Source organism: Typopeltis vanoorti, chromosome 7 (genome assembly GCF_054136105.1).
Source record: "Typopeltis vanoorti isolate ZY-2024b chromosome 7, IOZ_Tvanoo_1.0, whole genome shotgun sequence".
Classification (NCBI taxonomy): domain Eukaryota; kingdom Metazoa; phylum Arthropoda; class Arachnida; order Uropygi; family Thelyphonidae; genus Typopeltis; species Typopeltis vanoorti.
In genome coordinates, this window is record NC_143555.1 from 33,978,096 (window position 1) to 33,999,421 (window position 21,326).

The window sequence follows — 21,326 nt, forward strand, 5'->3', positions numbered from 1 at the left end:
AAGCCTACATCCACATTACCAAAATATTTGCTCAAGACATGCAAGACAAAACTTTCAATATTTATTGTAGAATACTATGAAACAAGGCCACCTCACTTCGAAAAGTGAAGAAGCAAAATACAATACAAACTACAATTCTTCCATGAAAAACTATTTTAATTTCAATTTAAGTTTCTGGCATGAGGCAGGCTAACTCACTTTTAGTCAAAAGAGACTAGATAAAGGTTCCTCACATCACTGACAGGAATCAAACCCAGGTCTTTCTGACTAAAGGGCTTAATCTATACCGACAGAGCCACATCACTTGTACCAGCATGAACATCTACCAGTGTTCACAGCTAAAAAAAAAAAAACAATCAGCATAGTAAATAGAACATTTCAGACCTTGCATTTACCAATCCTATACTACTCATCCATCCTAGAATAGGCTGAGTTCCCCCCCCCCCCAATGGGGGCTTATGACTGATTAATGCAGCGAGTTTGACAGTTCTTGGTGCATCTCCTAAAGGTAGTATTCCTGACTGTAATTCACGTGTGTTCATAGAGCTGATTTGCCTGTTCTGGGGGACGAAAAACCCAAGTTTCTGGGCATGAGGCAGGCTAACTCACCTTTAGTCAAAAGAGACTAGATAAAGGTTTCTCACATCACTGACAGGAATCAAACCCAGGTCTTTCCGGCCAAAGAGCTTCATCTATACCGACTGAGCTACACAGGCTCATCACTTGTACCAGCATGAACATATTTCTAACATCTACCAGTGTCCACTATGATGCCAATTTGATTCTGGTGAAATACAGTAAATAATAATTAATTTGTTATCTAAACTGTCATTTTGTTCTTAAAAATACCAAATGACAACCTAAAAATGGGAATACTTATCTATGATCCCCCCCCCCCACCTCCTGTTACCTATAAATACTGTAAACCTTTAGTAACAATACCATGGGCAGGCTAAGAATTTATTTATTTATTTATTTTTGTGTTTTTTAAATTTATTTTAACATAATCCAGAAGCCCTGCTCTAGAGACCAAACATGGAACTTTTTCAAGTAACTTTGTCTTCAATAAGTGAGGTTGTGATTTTACCTTAGGCAATTAAGTTTATCTCCCACTTAAGACAATTGTAAACATCCATTTCCATACATGGATATGAATTTACATCCTATTTATTGGAGAGCAAGTATATCTTGGCCAACCAAAAACAGCAGGGATTATTTAGATTTCATGCTGAGGTACCAATGGCTATTAGAGGAGCATATTATATAATAGATTAAGTCCCAGTGGAACAGGCCAGATTCAGACATAAACGAAGCTGCTGTGATCACGTTCTGTCACTCACCACACATATAGAGGTAGGCTACCAACAATGTCTGAAAACTGCTGTAGCTTTTGTAGACCTTGCCATAGCTTATGATACAGTCTGGAGGCAAGGTACAATCTCCAAGATACTCCATGCATTCCCATGCAGAACAATAGCCAAATTAATTGAAAACACATTAAGCAACTGCCTGTTCCAAGTGTATAATGGCAAGAACAAAAGTAAACAAAGAACACTGGATAATGGATTACCACAAAGGTCAGTTCTGCCCTCCCCACCCTCCTTTTTAACTTATACATCGCAGATTTGTCTAATACAGCCTCCAAGAAGCTTAGTTATGCTGATGACATTGCTCTAGCCACCAGACACACCAACTTTACTGCAATGGAAGATATACTAACAAAACTAACAAAATCCTAGGAAAGCAGAAGTTTCATGCTCCCACCTGAACAATAATCAGGCTAACAAAGAAGTGATGATCTACTTCAACCACAGATTGCTATGCTACAACAGATTCCTGAAATATCTGAGTGTCACTTTGGATAGAATTCTATCTTTTAAACCACATCTCATTAACACAGCATCCAAGCTAAAAACACGAAACAACATACTGCAAAAACTGGAACAACTTGGGATGCCTCGGCAGCAATGCTTTACTGCACTTCTCTTGGTCTCATTTACTCTGCAGCTGAATACTGCTCACCCGTATAGCTGAACAGTCTCATGTGTACCTGATGCTCAGCTTAACACCACTATGTGCCTTATTTCTGGAACTGTGAGATCAACTCCCAACCTACTGCCTTCCAGTGCTAAGCAACATCCCACCTCCACAGGTCCAACTTTCTTCTACATGAATACAGTAAAATCATGGAAATCCAAGATCTCCTAATCCATGAAGACATCCCATCCCTAGAAATAAATAGGCTAAAGTCAAGGCACCCTCCAATCCTAACAGCGAAAAATCCTGCAGAGACACATTTCAACATGAAGGAGAAGTGGAAAGAGTCCTGGTGTAACACTTCAACAGTGGATCTTCTGTGAATTAGTGGACCCAACACAGATGCCTTCGGGTTTTGACCTACCTTGGAAAACTTGGTCTACATTTAACAGAATCCACACCAATCGTGGCAGATGTGCAGACCACCTTTACAAATGGGGCATGCCTCACCTAGGTGCGCTGTGGATCAACCCACCAAACAATTAGTCATATTAGTAGAATGTGCCCAATGCATACAGTGGAAACCTGTCAGACTTCATCCATGCTACACCAAGTGCAGTTGATGGGATAACCAACCTAGACATACAGTTATTCTTGAGTGTCTGTCTCTTTTATGAGTGTATTATGTATTATTATATATTATATATGTATATTATTATGTTTATATATATATATTAAAGATTATTGTAATGTAACTTTTCATGTGTGAGCCATATGCTAAACAAATAAATAAATTAGCAATAATAATATTAGAATATTATTGTGTGCAGGTCTGGTCTCCTGGTTTCCATTGTGATTCTCATAGAGTAGAGAGAGTGCAAAGGAGAATGTTAAAAATGATCAGGATTGTATAATACTGATTATGAATACAGATTGAGAATCTGTAGACTGCAGACACTAGCAAACAGGAGAAAGAGGGGTGATATGACTGAGACTTACAAACTTCTTAAAGGATCATTAAGGATTTCAGTTGATGGAATTTTTCATTTTATAGAGAGTGGGGAAAGGACAAGAGGGCATCCTTGGAAGCTGAGAATGGATTCTGCTAAAGGGGGGGGGGCTAGATTTTTCTCTCATAGGGTGGTGAATGACTGGAATGGATTGCCATTGGATGTTGTGAGTGCAAGCAGCATGAATGAATTCAAGAATAAGTATGATAGCTGGTGCATGTAGTAGGTAGCCTCCCTCGATGAGTCCCTGGATGGAGGTATCGCTTAATAATAATAATAAAGCTCTTGTATTCACTAATGCTTTGCAGGTTCTGCAGAAGGAGTAAAGGGAGGGTGAAAATCTTCTCTGCCATCCTGTTCAATTCAAGGAAGTGATGTTCCAGAAGCTGAGAATCCAAAACCATTATATCTACAAACCTATGGCTTGTCTTCTAAGCAATTTTTCCTCTGTCAGTTCATATGTTACATAACATTTTTGTCAAACAGCTGAATTGTCCATTATGATTTACCACCTGATATATATATATATATATATTGGTGAATGGCAATATTTTCACGTGGGATCGCCAATACCAAAAAGAAAGACGAAAAATGTTTCAAAGATCAAAGCAAAACACAGATGTACAGAAACTCAACATTAAAAAAAAAAAAATATATATATATATATATATATATTCCAACATGAACTAAACAACAGATTTAAAAATCTTATTATAGATGAAAAAGCTGATCCATCAGAAAGTAATGACATTATTACCCAAAACCTTTTACAATGTTCACTTGAAATAGCTGGTACCACAGAAACAAGACAAAATTTCAAAAGAAACAAACAAACAGCTTATGAAACAATCAAATAACCTACTGAATAAAAACTGAATACAATGAATTGTGCAAAAACGATCAGGAAATGTATCACAAAGAAATAAGAAAATTCAATTACATTCATACAACAAACAATTGAAAACAACTGTAGTCTCAAAAAACCCAAAACCACAATTGATGAACAGCAATAAACAGATGGTTGCAGTCAAACTACAAAATGGGACCATAAAAAGAAATAGATAGGCTACAGCAAAAAGAATTGAAGAATTTTACTCAGTTGGTCGATTGACAGAGCCTCTCCTCCTAATGGCTCATGCAAAAAGTTAAGCAAGTTTGAGCGTGGTTAGTAGTTGGATGGAGTTTTTTCATTTGAGGCTGTGGGCACACTCTACCTCGATGAGTCTTTGAACTCCCTGGAGGTGTCACATAATAATAATAATAATAATAATTATTATAATTATATCAGGACATTGAATTAAATGAAGAAGAAAACAACTATGAAATAGCTGAAGTACCACAGATTCTACTAGAAAAAAAGTTATGTGGAACATCCAAAGCTTGCAAATTGCAAAGCTGTAAATGAGGATGGAGTTAGAGCTGAACTTCGAAAAGCAGGTGGAGAAATTGATCTACATAATCTTAGCAAACCTATTTACTTTGTGTCTGAAGAAAAATGATGTATCAAGAACATGGAAGAAGGCTACCCAAATTCTGATACATAAAAAAGGTGAGGTAGAAGACTTGACAAACTACTGACCCATCAGTCCACCATCAATGGTTTACAAAAGTCTCAGCTCATAGGCTTTGTGACTCTGGACCTAGTACAACCAAAAGAAAAGGAAGGCTTTAGAAGTGGCTTTAGTACAATGGACCATATTTAAGTTGTACAACAAATTATTGAATGGTGTAATGAATATCAGTTACCATTATGTCTTGGTTTTATTATGAGAAAGCCTTTAATTCAGTAAAAATTTGTGCAATACGTAAAGCATTACAAACCCAACAAGTGGAGGAGCCATACATGAGGACCATCAAATTAGAATACACCAATGCCATAGCAGCAATTCATTTCAATGGAAACACATCTATTTGTGGAAATGGAAATACAGAGAAGCATAAGTTAGGGTGACACAATATCTCAAAAACTATTTGCAGTGTGCCTAGAATATACAAAACTTCTTGATTGGGAAGGGAAAGGTCTGAAGATAATCAAACCATTTAAGCTTTGCAGACAACATAGTTATCTTTAGTTCAATTGCACATGAACTAGAATCTCATATCCATGAACTCCAAATTGCTAGCAAAACAGCTGGCCTAAAGATAAACCTAAAGGAGACCCAAGTTTTGTTCAAAAGCTATGTCCAGCCAGAAATAATAAAAATCAATAATAATAAAATTAAAAAGTAGATCATTACATATGCTTAGGACAACAGATATCAATAGAACAAAATACCATGGATAAAATTAAAAGCAGCATGATGCTTGGGTGGAAAGCATTTGGAAAATTACATTCAATATTCAAAAGCCAACTACCATTATGCCAGAAGAGAAAAGTTTCTAACCAACGTATTCTTCTTATACTGACATATGGCTGTATAGGCATATATACTAAATGAAACATAACCACTAAATGCAAAGGAAATTAAGAACACACTGAAAGTTGTTATTTGGTCCTTTTCATTAAAATTGAAACAAACTATTGATTTTTAAGACCAGTGATTTAATAAACATTTATATAAATCGTCTACTAGTTTCACTAGCAGTAACTAGGCACTCCAATTTGTCTGTTTTTTAAATCGTTACTTCATTCTTTTGTTTTTTTGCATTTAATACTAGCATTACCTTCCTAGTCTTGACAAATCCAGACAGTTACAGCTAGCAAAAATAGTAGACAATTTCTATAAATGTTTATTAAATCCATGGTCTTAAAAATCAAATAGTTTCTTTCAATTTTAAAAACAACGCAATTTAGTATGGAAAGAAGTATGCTTGGTATCACAAGACTGGATCACAAAAGGAATATGTAGATAAGAAATTGTAAAATCTTGTAAAGAAGAATTTAGAATAAAATCTTTTCTATACCGATTTTACTTGGGAAATGAAATCAATTTAATATACTTGTAATTTGATTAATACTTAACTCAATTTTTCTGTAATAAACCTGATAAATAAATGAAAAAAAATGTTAGAATAAATTGTAATAAGAAATTGAACAGACAAAGAAATGACTCCGTTGGGATTAAGAATGCAAGACCTGAGGCTATTGCAGCTCATGAAGGTCAGCGAAGTATGGGGTTTCCTGACTTAACTCAGCGACAGCCGAATGGCTGAGAAGAACCCTCCAAGCAAATCCGGGTGATTGTATCTGTAAGAATTCCAAGATCGGGAGCAGAAGAAAAGGGGGACGAATCAAAGGAAAAAGGGGCTTTCCATGCGAGGCTTTCGGTGCTAGGAGTTTCGGTTCTAAGCTTACTGTTCCGGATTTCAGTTCCTGCTCTCACTGCGAGGAGTTTCCAGTGTGTCCTGCGGTTCCAAGGACGGGGATCCATGTCCTGCCAGCCAATGCCCAATGATGATAGCAGTGACGGTCTACTCCAGAGTTCCCACAGCTAAATTCCTTGACGATCTCCTCGTATGAAGTATCATCGATGTTGTAAAAGGTGCCCGTGTGCAAAATTTACTGGAAAGTAGAAGAAGGTGTCAATAATCTCTAGGATCTTGTGTAATGAACTGGATGACAAAGTAGCAAGTAAGACTTTTGTATAGGAATTTCCTAGATGTGAAGTTAATGGCACAGATTGCTGAAAATTTTCTTTGTTAGCATAAAGAACAGTAGTAAAGACGGAAAGCCATTTTGTTGAAAATAATTGTGAAGTAGTTTGCAGAATTATGAGGAATTAGATAATGTTATATACTGAAGAGGGAATAGTATGTAAAAGTTTTGGTTAAGCCTAATAATATATATAGTCTGAGTTAAATTAATGTCAAGTATATACAAGTCTATTTCCAGGTCTTAATTATATGCCAGCTTATTTATTGCATTTGTCACTGAGCTTAAGAGAGAAATGTTTAATTAATCAAATGGAGAACCAGACACATGATTTTTATATTATTTCTATATCATTTTGTTTAGTGAAAATTTGAGTTGGATTATTTTAGTATGTGTAGTGTTACCCTTTATGTGTATCTTGATTTAGCATGAATAAATTGTTTTGTTTGTCAAATAACTTGCCTGATTCTGCCTGACCAATGCACTTCTCATAAAAAATAGAACCTGTGTGACCTTAAGAGTAAAAATAGCCATGACTCATGAATAGTAGATTTAAGCGTTGCTTGACTTAGAGATAAATATTAGAGATACTTCTGTGTTCTGCTGGATGCTTTCCTGCATGTATTGGAAAGATATACAATTCCTCTACGCGATCTCTAATGGCACAGTCATAAATACAAATAAATTTTCAGAGATCAGTGTGAGAAAGAGCCAGCCATTTAGACAAAGGAATTGGCTCCAGCCAGAGGCAATTCCTAAATTCTAAAATACGAACACATGAAGTAGCATAGTCACAACCTTGAGAGGGGAAGGAATTAAATTGATAGACTGAAAGGATTAAAAAGTAATAGTCTATTTCAAGCAATGAGATTACACAACTTGGAGTTACGACTGTTAAGTAAATAAGTTAAAATAAATAAGAATAGAGAAGTAATATTGAATATTAAAATATGAATTTTAAAGAACACAAAAATCCTAAAATATTACAAAATCAAACCAAAGTCTCTGATATCACAGGAAGAGTGAAGCATCCAAAGTGGCAATTGGCTGGGCATATTGCTCGAAGTCAAGATCAATGATGGACAAAAGAAGTACTGGGTTGGATTCCATGAGAGAAAAAATGACCAAAACACTGACCTAATCAAGGTAGATTAATGACATTGTTATACCTTTTTATTTTTACTTTTACGTTTTTATATATCATTCTGTGAATTTTACAACTTATGTCTTACTCGTACCAGAAGTTAGCCTCCGACAAATTTATTTATCTTAGATCGACTGCGCCAGCCAGTGACTGGTTCCTGATACTTAAGCTTACTTTAATATCTATCTTGACAATACTACTTGCATTGGGAACACGTGGTAAGCAGTCGCGGCTCCCCTCTTTATGTTACGTCAAATCTCTCACCCCCCACTTCCACAGGTTCGAATTTTTTATAAGTGGTAGGTCAGTCTCAAACAACAGAAGCATATAAACTTTGATTTAAGATAATGCATTTTAATACAACTAAAATTCATATACAAGGAATCATGTAATAATAATAAAAAAAAATAGGAAATAGGTTCATGCACAAATGCCCACGCAACTACAATAGGCTTAATCAATTCCTCTCATGCACTTCTTAATATGCAGGCTCATACAATTATAATCCAGGAGCATTAGTTAATCAGTGTTATTTCCACGGTTTGTGCTAAGATTAAATGATACTCCAGTTGTTATGCAAGTTTTGGCAATACAAAATTAATCAAATTACACATGATACGTTCACTCAATCTTATCAATTACAAATCTTGTAAAAAGGAAACTCCTTACTATAAGACTTATGCAAGTCACAGGCTTAATGTACAGAGCAGTACTTTCATCCATTGTATCTCATATAATAATTCATCTCTTAACTGTTCTATTATAAGTTCACTCAAACACAAATTTACAAATTACAACAGGAAGGTCCTATCAAAACATTCAGTCCAAAAACGGATCTTCTAGTCGGGTCAAGCAGGGCTATGCTTAAGGTTCTCCCCTTTTTCCTTGTTCAATCTGGTTTTACAGCACTTCTTATACACAGTAAGAGATATTTGCCTTACCGGTTAATCTTCTTAGCGAAGTGGTTCCTTTGTTTTAAGTCTGATCCTTCCTCAGACGTGGCAAGACTTCCTTGTCACGCCGCTGTCTTTCTTTATTCATTCCTTTCGAAGTGTTGGGTTCTTCACTATCGTCACATTGGCGGCAAACTCACCAACGGCTCTGTCTGCTGGTCCCCTGTTGTTCAGTTGGACGTCCTGTACACATCGGGTCCCACAGCAACACAGAAGATTGCTGGACACCGGCGACAAGCTTCCTCAGCCCTCACGGCCTTCTCACTGGAACACGGAAAGGTGCAGAAACCAAGAGAGTGTTTGAAGTGCGTGCCACTCCTTATATCTCAGTGCCGAGCACCCTCACTCTCTGTCTACGTCACTCACTCATCCATCTTTGATTCGTCGGATAACGATGAGGTCATGTTCTTTTCTCAGCGACCTTCTCGACGGAACCGTTACTGCAGGGGTTATCGGATTACTTTTCGGGTTTTCTGCTGTCATGGACTATTGTGTAATGATCAGGCCTTCTGCTGATTGGTTAACATAATTTTCCCTGTATTGGGTATTATTCTAAAACAATATTTGAATTATATTACAAGAATAATATCAATTAAATTAATACACTTTTTATTTACAAGTTATTTATTACCTCTCTGCATCTGCTCTTGAGAGTTTAAGCATGTCTTTGTGTTAAGATACTATTCTCTCATGTTGTGTCTGAAACCAATGGCCGACTTATAGTGGGCTAGTTATTTCCAACACAACAACATCTACATTTGCAGGATTGACACGGGAAAGGAGAGCCATGGACAGACAGTTTGGAGTAATCTTGGAAAAGTCTTCATTCAGCAGTGAATTGACAATGGCTGATGATGATGGTGACAATATATATTCTATTGGCCACAAAAGTAATAGTTATCTTCATACATTTTGTAAACCTTGAATGTAAAGAGCACCATTATATTCCATTCTGTTTATGTTAAATTGACTTTGTTTATTGGTTAAGTGACATAACTGGCAGCATGCATTGTTTTACATTGATGGAAACTGTTTTCAGAGTATTTTTATATTTTCAAAATAATACGCTGTCTTCCTTGAACTGATGTATCTAAATGCTTCTAAAATGTACCTGGGCAGTATTTATAGAAATATTATGCTCTTTTTTTGTCATATTTATTATAGATGGGTGAATACATTACATCTTACAGGTAAATTGCATTTTATCTTCCAAATACTAGCCTACAAAGTGTTGCACATTCATTACATATGAATTGTACAGGACATGTAATATGCTTTATCATAGCAATTCTTATTACTTCTGCCATCAATTCATGTATAGTTCTTGGAGAAACAACATATGCCTTTACAGGTCTGACTGGATAAGAAATAGCATCTCTAATCTCTGACAATAAGATGTAAAGTTTGTAGCTCAACTGGTAACAATGATTCCATGTAGGAAAGACCTTTAAATCTAGGACACAAATCTAAAAAAGGATTTCTCCATATAGAGGTGCAAGGGTTATTTCTCCTAGAACTTCAGGTTTTTTTTCTTTTCTTTTCCATCCAACTAAAGAGATCAGTCAGAAACACGCATACAATTAACTGATATGATATACCAGCCACACAGCCTTCAGTGGCTATTCTGTAATTCCAAACAATTCTGTTGGTCCAAGTACTACTGCAGTTGTGAATATCTTCATGCGATAGATGATATTTCATCCAAACACATCATCACCACCACCTTGCTTACTAGAGGATTAAAATAGCTTAAAAAGTACCGCGTTAAGTCTCTCAATCAGGATTTCAAGATTATCTAACAATCCATTTCCAATTCCAAATACTCCATTACTTATACCTGTAACGCTTAATCTAGCTATTTTGAGAAAGTGGAAATTTCTGATCATAAGGAAAATAAAAGCACATTTTTTTCCAGTTCTAACAAACACACATTCATAGTTCCTTAGATCATTTGCACCACTTACATTTTAATACAATTTTATATGCATTTCACCCAAGAAAAATCAATGCTCAGAGAAGTTTGCAAGAGGAGGTTTAAAAAAGAAATGTGAAAAACTGACTATGTAACTCAAAAATTAGTAAACATATATTCATTTTTAGTATCTAAAAACATCATAAGTGTATAAAAGTAAGAGAACAATGGAATATTCAAATACAGCTGATTATAACTGCATGTTAAACAATGGGTACCTTTCAAATGCAAGCTTTGCATATTACGTTATAGCAACAATACTATTAGAACTAAGGAATAGAAAACATTTAACAAATTCACACTGAGCATTTTCTGCACATATGGACACTACCCACAAAAACTCACTCTACCAAATATATGATGCCTCTGCATTGGGTAGGCACCTTTTCATGAAATTTATATGGGATGTCAGTTTCAAATTTTTCAGTAGAATTTTTATTTATAAAATTAGCATTTGTAAACTGTCTTAATTATATCGAAAATATCAAATGTAATTCAAACTCATGCTTGTGGGAGACCACACTCCTACCAGGCACGTCCCTAGATGGTAGATGGGGAAACCCAAACAGATTGCTCTGAATAAAGAGCCATAGACCAAAGGATGTAGTAGAGGCAGGCATGGCAAGCCAGCTACATTATTATGCCAGTAACTTCCATGAAGTGAAGGAAATCTACAAACAGAGAAAATGCTACTGCATGAGCAACAGCCTACACACCTACTCTAAGACCACATAGAGTAGGTGAGAAATCACCAATGTGGTCAACAAAAGATGTGGAGTATGTAGCCACCCTCAACATAAGATCATTATACCTTGAAAATTGCAATTAGTCCAGGAAAATTTTAAAAGACTGAAATGGAATATTTTAGGTCTATCAGAGACAGACTGGTGCGGAGATGGATTTATAGACTTCCCAGAAGGAAGGCTATACTTCTCAGGAAGAAAAGATAACATACACAGAGGAGTGGCATTATTAATTGAGAAGAAACTTATACATTCAATAATTGAAATAAAACCAGTATCTCTCAGAATAATCATAGCCACATTTCAAGCAAAAGAAAAACGTCAAATAATTAAAATAATCCAAATATATTATTATTATTATTATTATTACTATTATTAGACACCTCCAGGGAGCTAAGACTCATCGAGGGAGGTACATACTCTACAACTCTCCGTCTACACTAGCCAACCTCATCCACACCAACGCCATCTACTGTCCACCATCACCACTATTATTTTCACAGATAATCACAACTATCCATGCCTACAGCAGGATTTGAACCCACAGCCTTTAGGCTGGAGAGCGGATACGCTAACCAATCGACCAACCAGGCCAGCTATATGCACCATACAGTTTTATTTTTAAAAAGATGTTGGGATACAAGAGTGATACCGAAATGCGTTAAAATGAAGACCAATTTCCATTCCAAAAAAGCACTCCATATACAGGGTGTTCGGGATAAATTTGACAGTTTCGTAAGAAAAAGAAAATCTTCTTTGTATCTATTAAATTTAATGAATTGACAAAAAAACATTACGGGCAGAGTTAATTACAATACTATCAACAAGATTTACTCAAAATAACCACCATTAGCATCGATCACAGCTTCAATTCTGCTTCGGAACCTCGAACAAGCTGATGCTACAGTCTCCCTGGGAAGGGCCGCAAAAACTGTTTTAATTTTATCCATTAACTGGGCTTTTGTATTACTGGAAGTGCGATTGGTGTCTTTTTCAACTGCGCCCCATACAAAATAATCCATGGGGTTAAAGTCTGGGGAGTTTGGAGGCCAAACATTTGGACTGGTGAAGTCGTAGAAATTTTCAGACAACCATTTTTGACTTTTCCCAGAGGTGTGGCAAGGGGCCGAATCCTGCTGCCATACATACGGCCTACCATTGGCTACCCTTGTTATCCAGGGCTTGACTACAGTTAGCAACTCCACGAACAAAGCCTGAATTCCAATGCCAGGGTTCTTCAACACCTGTTCCTGCAGATTTGCGAGGAATTCTGCTGTACGATCGCAATCAGATCGTCTGCTAGGGATCTTTCTTCTTGCTACATCCTCGTAGTCACCATTGCAAGTCTCTAGTTCATACCTGATTGTTTTTACTGTATTCAGGGAGCATTGGGCAGCAGTCGTAATATCCTTATTTTGATGGCGGGCACGAATCATCATGATACAAGTTATTCTCTTCCATGATTCAGGTGGGTTCCAGCTATCCATCCTTTCTGACATCTTGTATATGAATGAAGAAGGGTCCAAACTTTTAAATGAAGAGAAGTGTGTGTTAATACATGTAACTTACGGAAAAATATAATTAATTATAAATATGTCAAATTTATCCCGAACACCCTGTATATAAACGTGTCAGCCTAGCATTACTACGCAAGCAAATCGCCTCTACTCGTGCTGCCCTCGCAGTGACGAATGCCGCCATTGGCTACCTACATACAGAGCTCTCCACTGTTCTTAACCCTGAACTTTGGTCGATTCCCTCTGACATTTCGGAAACTTCCGCACAGAGAGAATTTCAAAAAATAAAAAACAAACACGTCAAGAAATACAGCAACCTGGTTAAAGACAAATCACAACCACAAATTCAACCACTCCAGACAATAATTAACCTCTCTTCCAAAAGGCTCAACGAGGATGCCGTCAGCGCCCTTGGCCTCAGCCGTAATTTTGCAGTCGCCCCGAAAGAAGTGCCGGTGCTCGATGTAATGGTTAACGTCGAACGGGGGATCGGTCGCTTACCGTCGGAGGTAGCCAACAACATCAGACTCAACGTAGCCAACATCCTCGCTCACTCTTCGCCTCCAAAAAGTAACTTATCTTATGCCCAATGCATGGCTCTCCAGAAACTACGCAAAGAAAAAAGTATCATCATCACCAGAGTGGATAAGGGTAATGCCACAGTTGTTCTTAATATCAGCGAATACAATCGTAAAACGAACACTATCCTCCGCGATCATGCTACCTACATCCCGCTAGAACACGACCCCACAAAAACACAAGTTAAGAAATTAAAAATCTTACTTAAAAAAGTAACCTCCTGGCCCCCTGACGTCATGAAAAAACTTAAACCTGTCCGCTCCCGTCCCCCCCGAATATACAGTTTACCAAAAATCCACAAACCCAATTCCCCACTCAGACCTATAGTAGATGCCACCAATGCACCTTGTTACAGACTGTCTAAACAGCTGGCCAACTCTCTGTCCCCCCTCACCGGAAATTCAGCTTCCTATATAAAAAACTCGACCCACTTTAAAGCCCTCACAGAAAATTTAACCTTGAACAATACAGACATATTGGTAAGCTTTGATATCTCCTCTTTGTTTACCAATATTCCCTTAACTGACACTTTATCTCTCTTAGAAAACGTTTTCCCCTCTGACATCTTAGATCTCTTTTCCTTTGCGATCAACTCTGGGTATTTCTCTTGGAATAACAAAATCTACAAGCAGATAGAAGGAACTGCCATGGGTTCCCCCCTCTCACCCCCCCTTGCCAATTTCTATATGGAAGATTTCGAAAAATGAGCCATAGACTCAGCCCCACTCAAACCTTCTATCTAGCTAAGATATGTAGATGATGTTTTCTCCATTTGGCCTCATGGCCCAGACACGTTAGACTTCTTCCTCGTTCATCTCAATAGCCTACATCCAAGAATCCAGTTTACTATAGAAAAGGAAAAGAACAATTGTTTACTCTTCCTAGACACCTTAGTCATGCGCCTGCTGAATGATACACTTGCCTTCACTGTATACAGAAAACCCACACACACAGGCAGATACATTCACAAACTCTCCCACCACCACCCCTCACAACAATATGGCATCATTAAAACCCTTACCAAGAGAGCCCACAATCTTTGTTCCAGTGGAACCGCCCTCACTACTGAGCTTAACCACATACACAGAACTTTCCTCTCCAATGGCTACAGCGCACACAGTATCAAAAAAATAATCAATTCCTCCCCCATTCCCCATCCCTCTCGTCAACAAGAATTTAAAAATGCCATCACCATACCCTACATCCGAGGAACTTTGGAAAAAATAGCCAAGATACTAAAAAAGTATAACCTACACACAGCATATAAGCCCTACCGCAAACTTGCTACCCTTATCCGTTCTACGAAAGATCAGCTCCCCCTCTCTCTCTCTCTCTCTGCCTGGAGTTTACAAAGTACCCTGTTCCTGTAAGCTTACGTACTTTGGACAGACAGGCAGATCAGCACCCATCCGCCTGGAGGAACACAAGTCGTACATCGTTAAACACAACTATGGCCATTCAGGCTTGGCTGACCATGTTTTGGACACCACCCACGGAGTATCATGGAAGAAAACCACCATGCTCCACCACAGCAAATTCAAGAAAGAGAGACTTTTCTTAGAAGCAGCAGCTCTCAGAAACCAACCACATCTTAACAAATACGGTTGCATTAAGCTTCCGAAGATTTGGGAAACACTCATCACCAGAGGTCCCACCTTACATTCCAGGACACCTACTACCGCCCTTAGAGGGCGCTCCACCTAGATAGGACTTTAGTGTCACCCACGTGGTTGGGCTTAGTATTGTAAGTGTTTATGTGCATGTTACATTAATTGTTTTTGTAATCCCCATAGATGTCCTAGTGACTAGGACGAAATATAGGAGTATTAAATTCTAATTTAATTCTTTCTGAGTGTTGTAAAAAAATCCATTAAACCTCCAACATAATGTCCTCACAGCACTTAAGCCTCTACACAAGAAAACAAACAATGGAAAAGATCAGTAAATAATGATCGAACATTAAGAAATTTCGATTTTGACACTGACAATGAAATATTAACTGCCAAAGTGAAAATAAAATTTAACAGGAAAAATAATAACAGTAAAGAAGAAAGATTCAATAAAGAGCTAAAAGTAAAAGACACTTCCATCAGAAGTCAATTTTTAGAACAGATGCACCTGAGATTAAAATCCTTCATCTCTCAGAACAGTGGAAAATATTGGGAAGAAGGAAAAGAAACAGTATTGTCAATTGCAAAAGATATTCTAGGTAACAAACCGAAAATAAACAATCAGTGGATGACCCAAGAAATCCTATCCACAACTAAAGAAAAAAAGAGAGGCCAAGATAACCAAACAAAACAACGAAGAGAATAGAGAAAAATACAGAGCATTAAAAGATAAAGTTGATATATATACCTGTGCTAAAAAAGCCAAAGAAAAATGGCTAGAAGAAAAAGCTAAAAAATATCAAGAAGCAAACTAACAAAACAGCCTAAAAGTTTTCCATGACACTACAAGAGAAATTATAAGGAATTCTCAGCAAAAGCAGTAACAATGATAAACAACAAGATGACTGAAACCGGGGATATTGAAGAGATAAGGAAAATCTGGTCGAACATTTTAAGATTATCTTTCATGAAGGAAATAAAACTACAATGCCAACAGAAGAAAATAACAATCACCCAAAAATTTTTAAAGAAGAAGTCAGATATGCAATAAAACAAATAAAACACAATAAAGCACCAGATAATACTATCCCTACTGAACTGTGGTTATATGGAGCCAGGAGAGATACCAAATGATCGGAGAACTGGAAAGATCTTCCCAATATACAAGGAAATAGACAAAAGAGATTGCAGAAACTATAGACCAATCAATTTCCTCTCCCACACCTATAAAATATTCATAAGAATTATACAAAATAGATTAAAAAGGCACCTATGAAGAACTGATAGGCACCAAACAAGCTGGTTTTCGAGGAAACTATTCACCATTAGCAGAACTCAGCTGAGAAGATCATAAAGACCTATATTGCTGTTTTGTGGACTTTAAACAAGCTTTCGATAGCATCAATAGAGAAATTCTTCTTAAAGTTCTACTACAAAAAGTAATAGATAAATATATAATACAATTTCTGATAAAATATTACTCTAAGACAAATGCAATGATTAAAAAGGACACATTCACAACAGAACCCATAGAGATCCAAAAAGGAGCAATGCAAGGATGTCTACTATCCCCATGCCTATTCAATATATATCTAGAAGAAGTTGTAAAGAATGCAACAGATAATGAGACTGGAATCAATATGAAAAGTTTAATATAAATAATATAAATTATGTAGATAATCTTGTTCTTATTGCAAGAGCCACAAATGAACTAAAACCTGTAAAATATATGACATGGTAATAAATATACAAGACAAAAGTGATGAAAATAGGGAAGAACGAAGCTAACCCTAAATGGAGAACAAATAGAACAAGTAGATAACTTCATATATCTTAGATCAAAACTAACAGAAACAATAGATGCACTCGAAATAATCAAACACAGAATATTGATAGGATGGACAACCATGACAAAAGTACAGAAAATCTGGAAAACAAACAAGATATCTAAACAAGCCAAAATCAAATTATATAAATCAATAATTATACCAATAGTTATCTATGGAGCAGAAGTATGAGCAATTAAGAAAAGATAAGAGAAAAACCTGTTGGCATTTGAAATGAAATGCTCAAGAAAAATAAATAAAAGAAGTTGGATAGAAAAGAAAACAAACAGCACAGTTAGACAAGAATTATCATATAAGAAGACAATATTAGAAAAATTAGAAAACAACAATTGAGATGGTTCGGCCATGCTGCACACATGGACACAGACTGCCTAACATCCTAATAAATACTTTTAAAAAATATATACAAATGAAAAAAGAAGACCAGGGATAGCAAGAATCATCTGGCTGAAATCAATAAAGAAGTATAAGTTCTACATCATTTCATGATGTAGAACTTATGCTGAACTTTTTCGAAAAGCAAGGAATAGAGAAGACTGGAAGATCCTGCTCAATGGAAGACTCAACCCATCTTAGATGAAGAGAAGAAGAATTCAAACTGACAAACACACACACACAAATAAAGAGTCTGTCAAAAAAAATGTATACACACTTCAGCAAAAGAAAAACCAGTATAAAAATTGTAATACTAAATTTATACAGAAAGAAACCAAGGGATGAATACAACTTACCTTTCACTTCTACAATTACACAAGATGCTCAAAATAGTTACCATTAGCATTCAGACATTATTATGTTGAAATACTACTTGGGAAATGTTGGCTAAAATGTCCAGTGGGATTGCTGCACATGCTGTTTTAATTTCTTTCCGAAGGGCCACCAGTGTCGCTGGTTTTCTACAATACACTATCCTTTAGAGTCCCCCATAGATAGAAGTCCAACGGTGTTAAATCAGGAGAACAAAGGGAAGGGGGGGGGGGAGGTTGTTACCTGCACCTCTTCATCCTATACATTGTCCCCACAAACTCTCATTGAGGTAAGCTCTCTCGTGTCTCAGTGGTAGTGTGGTAATGCACCATCTTGCTGGAAGAGAAACTGATCATTCCCATAAAGTGCATGAATGGCAGGTAAAATGGATGTCCATTGCATGTCTAGGTACACTTGACCAGTAACAGTACCTTTAAAGAAGAATGGTCCTATTAAATCCCTAGATGACAATCCACACCAGACATTGAGACCCAGTAAATTGACTGCCTTGTCCACATGAACCCCTGGATTTCTGGAGCCCAGTAAACACAAACATGTTGAAACCACTCACAATATTGCATTCTTCAATCAGGATCTCTTCATTCATTGCATGTCATAATCTTGGGATGTAAACTTTCCATTTAGCTGCTTTAAGAATGTGCCATATGCTTGCACTGCTAACTCTTGTCTCGCATGCACATTGTGTGGTAGACTTCTATGGCGAGCATGTAAACTGTTTCAACACCATAGCAGAGAAAGCAGGACTTGTTGCTGTGCGAGGCCTCCCGGATCTTCTCTTGCGCACATCAGACAGCTTTATAAGGTTCAGAGCTTTCATTAAACACAATCTTTCACATTTTAAGAAGCTTTAATGTGGTAATTTAGAATTATCCCAAAGGTTTCTGGGGTACTAGTAGGAAACAGGACTGTTGATTATTAACTGTTTTTAACTTACGTTATAAGTATAGTTTATAGAATTTGTAACATAGTATTTCAAGAAATCATGCTTACTTGTAGTTCCCTGGGGTTTATGATTACTGATAGTATGAAGAAGTTTGTCCAAGTTGCTTTCCAGTTCTTCAACTTTCATATTTAACTAAAACATAAAAATTATTAATATGTCACTATTTTAAAATATCTCATATGCCAAGTAATTTATAATACTGCATTTTATCATTGTACAAAATGTTTTAATTTAAGATAATTGTAAACTCATTTTTAGAAGTGGGAGAGCACAAGGGCTCACTTTAGAATACAGGAGTGGCAAATCCCAGGTACCTGATGTTGGACCATGCCTACTTCATGTAATATATATGTTATATTATCTGTAGACTGGTCCCTCCTCTTCCTTCTTTCTTATTTTGCTATTTCATTTCGTTTTATGCAGTGTGAGTCTGTCTTATCTTTTAAGTATTTGCCTCGCTTAGTAGGCTAAAGTCCCAATCAACCTGGCCAACTTGGGATGAATTGGGATCAAAACCTCCCAAATATGTGGAAAGGATCTCTGAAACCCTACCACATTTTTTTTTTCCTTGCACTGACTTCACTCCAAAATGCTAATATGGTTGTGCCTTATAATACATCACATGCTGAATCAGTTGTGGTGCAGAATAATTAGAGCAGCATTCAGGACTTAGGCAGTGGGGGTCCTGTTCAAGAGGTATATTAGTCTCCAACAAAAGTCAGAGATATTGTGAATGTGGAATACAGACAGTATGGATTTAACCTTGAGGGAATGTATGGGGTCTACAGATAGGTACTCTTGATATTGTCTGCAAAGAGTTGAAGAGGTATAAAAGTGATATCATGGGAATTATAGAGACCATATGGAATAGAGAAGATCATGTCAAAAGATAGGATAATAAGCTAGTTGTTTATTCAGGAAGTGATTCAAATCATGATGAGATGGCTGTGGAAAGTCCAGGCAAAAGCTCTTCTTGGTTATAATCCTGTTAATGACAGGACACTTTGTATTAGACTTAAAGCTCATCCTACCAATGTGTCAATTGTGGTAGTTTATGCATCCCAAACAGATAGTCCTGATGAAGAGAGTGAGGAATTCTATAAAAACCCACAGGCCATTCTGGAATGCCTATCAAGGAGAGATGTACTTTACATCTTAGAGAACCTGAATGCAACAGTGGGAAAGAGTAAGAGAGTTAGGCCTGAGTTGATCTGAGTGAACATAACACCTATGGTTAAAAAAAAAAAAAAAAAAAACTGTTAGAATTTGTCCATGCTAAGAGATTAGTTATTACCAATACTCGCTTCCAGAAACACCCACATCTAACAATGATAGGTCAAGTCACCATATCGATTACATCCTGGCTCTCCAACAGTGGAAGATAAGTATTCCTGATGGGCATACTTGTCCTGGAGCAGACTGTGGTACAGACCATCAACTAGTATGAGCCAAAGAGAGACTGAGACTCCAAAATCTTCTGAGTCAGGTAAGTCCCACTAGATTGGATGTCAGAGTAATGCTTAATGGATTCACAGAAGAAACATCAACTCGGTTTGATATTTTGAAGACTAGTAAGGAGAATTCAAATGAAATTCTCTGGAACTCTGAAAAGGAATTGCAGTTATAATACAGGACGCAGCCAAGAAGTATCTCAGCCCAATTAGAAGACCAAGAGACCCATGGATATCAGAGAAAACAAAGAGACACAGAGACTGAAGAATATAAGAGATTGCATAAAGAAGTCAGGACAAGGAAATTTTTTATATTAAGAAATGTGAAGAGATTCCGGATGAGAACGCACAATTATAAAAGGATGTTTCGTTTGTGACCTAAAACACAAGTTGAAGACCAAACTGAAAGTCATCAAAGACAGGAATGGAGCAGTACTAACAGAAGAACTGGAATCAAAAACAGATGGAAATAATACTGTGAGGAACTGTACAGCAGAGAGGATAAGGAAAATTTGGAGGAGTCATCCCTCATCAAGAAAATTTAGGTTTGGAACCTCCTCCATTTAGGCATAGGTTCAAAGAGCAGTTAAACAGCTTAACAACAGTAAGACCCTGGGTGCAAATGGAATACTATCAGAATTAAGGCCACTGGGGATGGAGGGATAAGATGTTTCATAGATTTCAAGGATATGGGAAACAGGATCATGGCCTCCAGAAAGAAAGAAGTCAGTTTTCATACCACTACATAAGAAGGAAGGATAAGATATGAAGGACTGCAAGAACTATGGAACTATTAGTTTAATCTCTCATGCAAGCAAGTTTTTATGGTAACGTGTTTCATAGACTATTTTCAGTATGTTCAGCGTGTGAACTGCGGGAAGTAATGAAAATAATGGGTTTTCCTCAACACATGATCAGGTTGACAGCTAACTTGTATAGGCCATCAGTGAACAGTGAACAAGAAGCCATGGTAAGAATAGGTGTTAGATTTTATTGGCTTCAGGATTGAAATAGAATCAAGTATGCCTTCTTTCTCTTTACCTGTTTAGTATCTATGTGAGGACATCATGTATGAAGTACTGGATGAGCTAATATAGGAATTAGGATGGGTGGCAGATTGATCAGTAATCTGAGGTATGCTGATGATACAGCATTCTTTGTAATGACAAGAAAGAACTAGGTCAAATCCTCGATAAAATGAATGAGATCAGTAAGAACAG

General features: G+C 36.9%; 1 protein-coding gene across 3 annotated transcripts in view; it reads right to left on the reverse strand.

The window, feature by feature from the left end:
- mRpL1 (mitochondrial ribosomal protein L1) overlaps positions 1 to 21,326 on the reverse strand; it is a 386,771-nt gene that overhangs the window by 82,702 nt on the left and 282,743 nt on the right. For all 3 annotated transcript variants that reach the window (XM_090395205.1, XM_090395206.1, XM_090395207.1), the window contains exon 9: positions 18,703 to 18,787. In XM_090395205.1, coding sequence (XP_090251331.1) covers positions 18,703 to 18,787 — 85 coding nt within the window. The remainder of the gene's footprint in view (positions 1 to 18,702; positions 18,788 to 21,326) is intronic.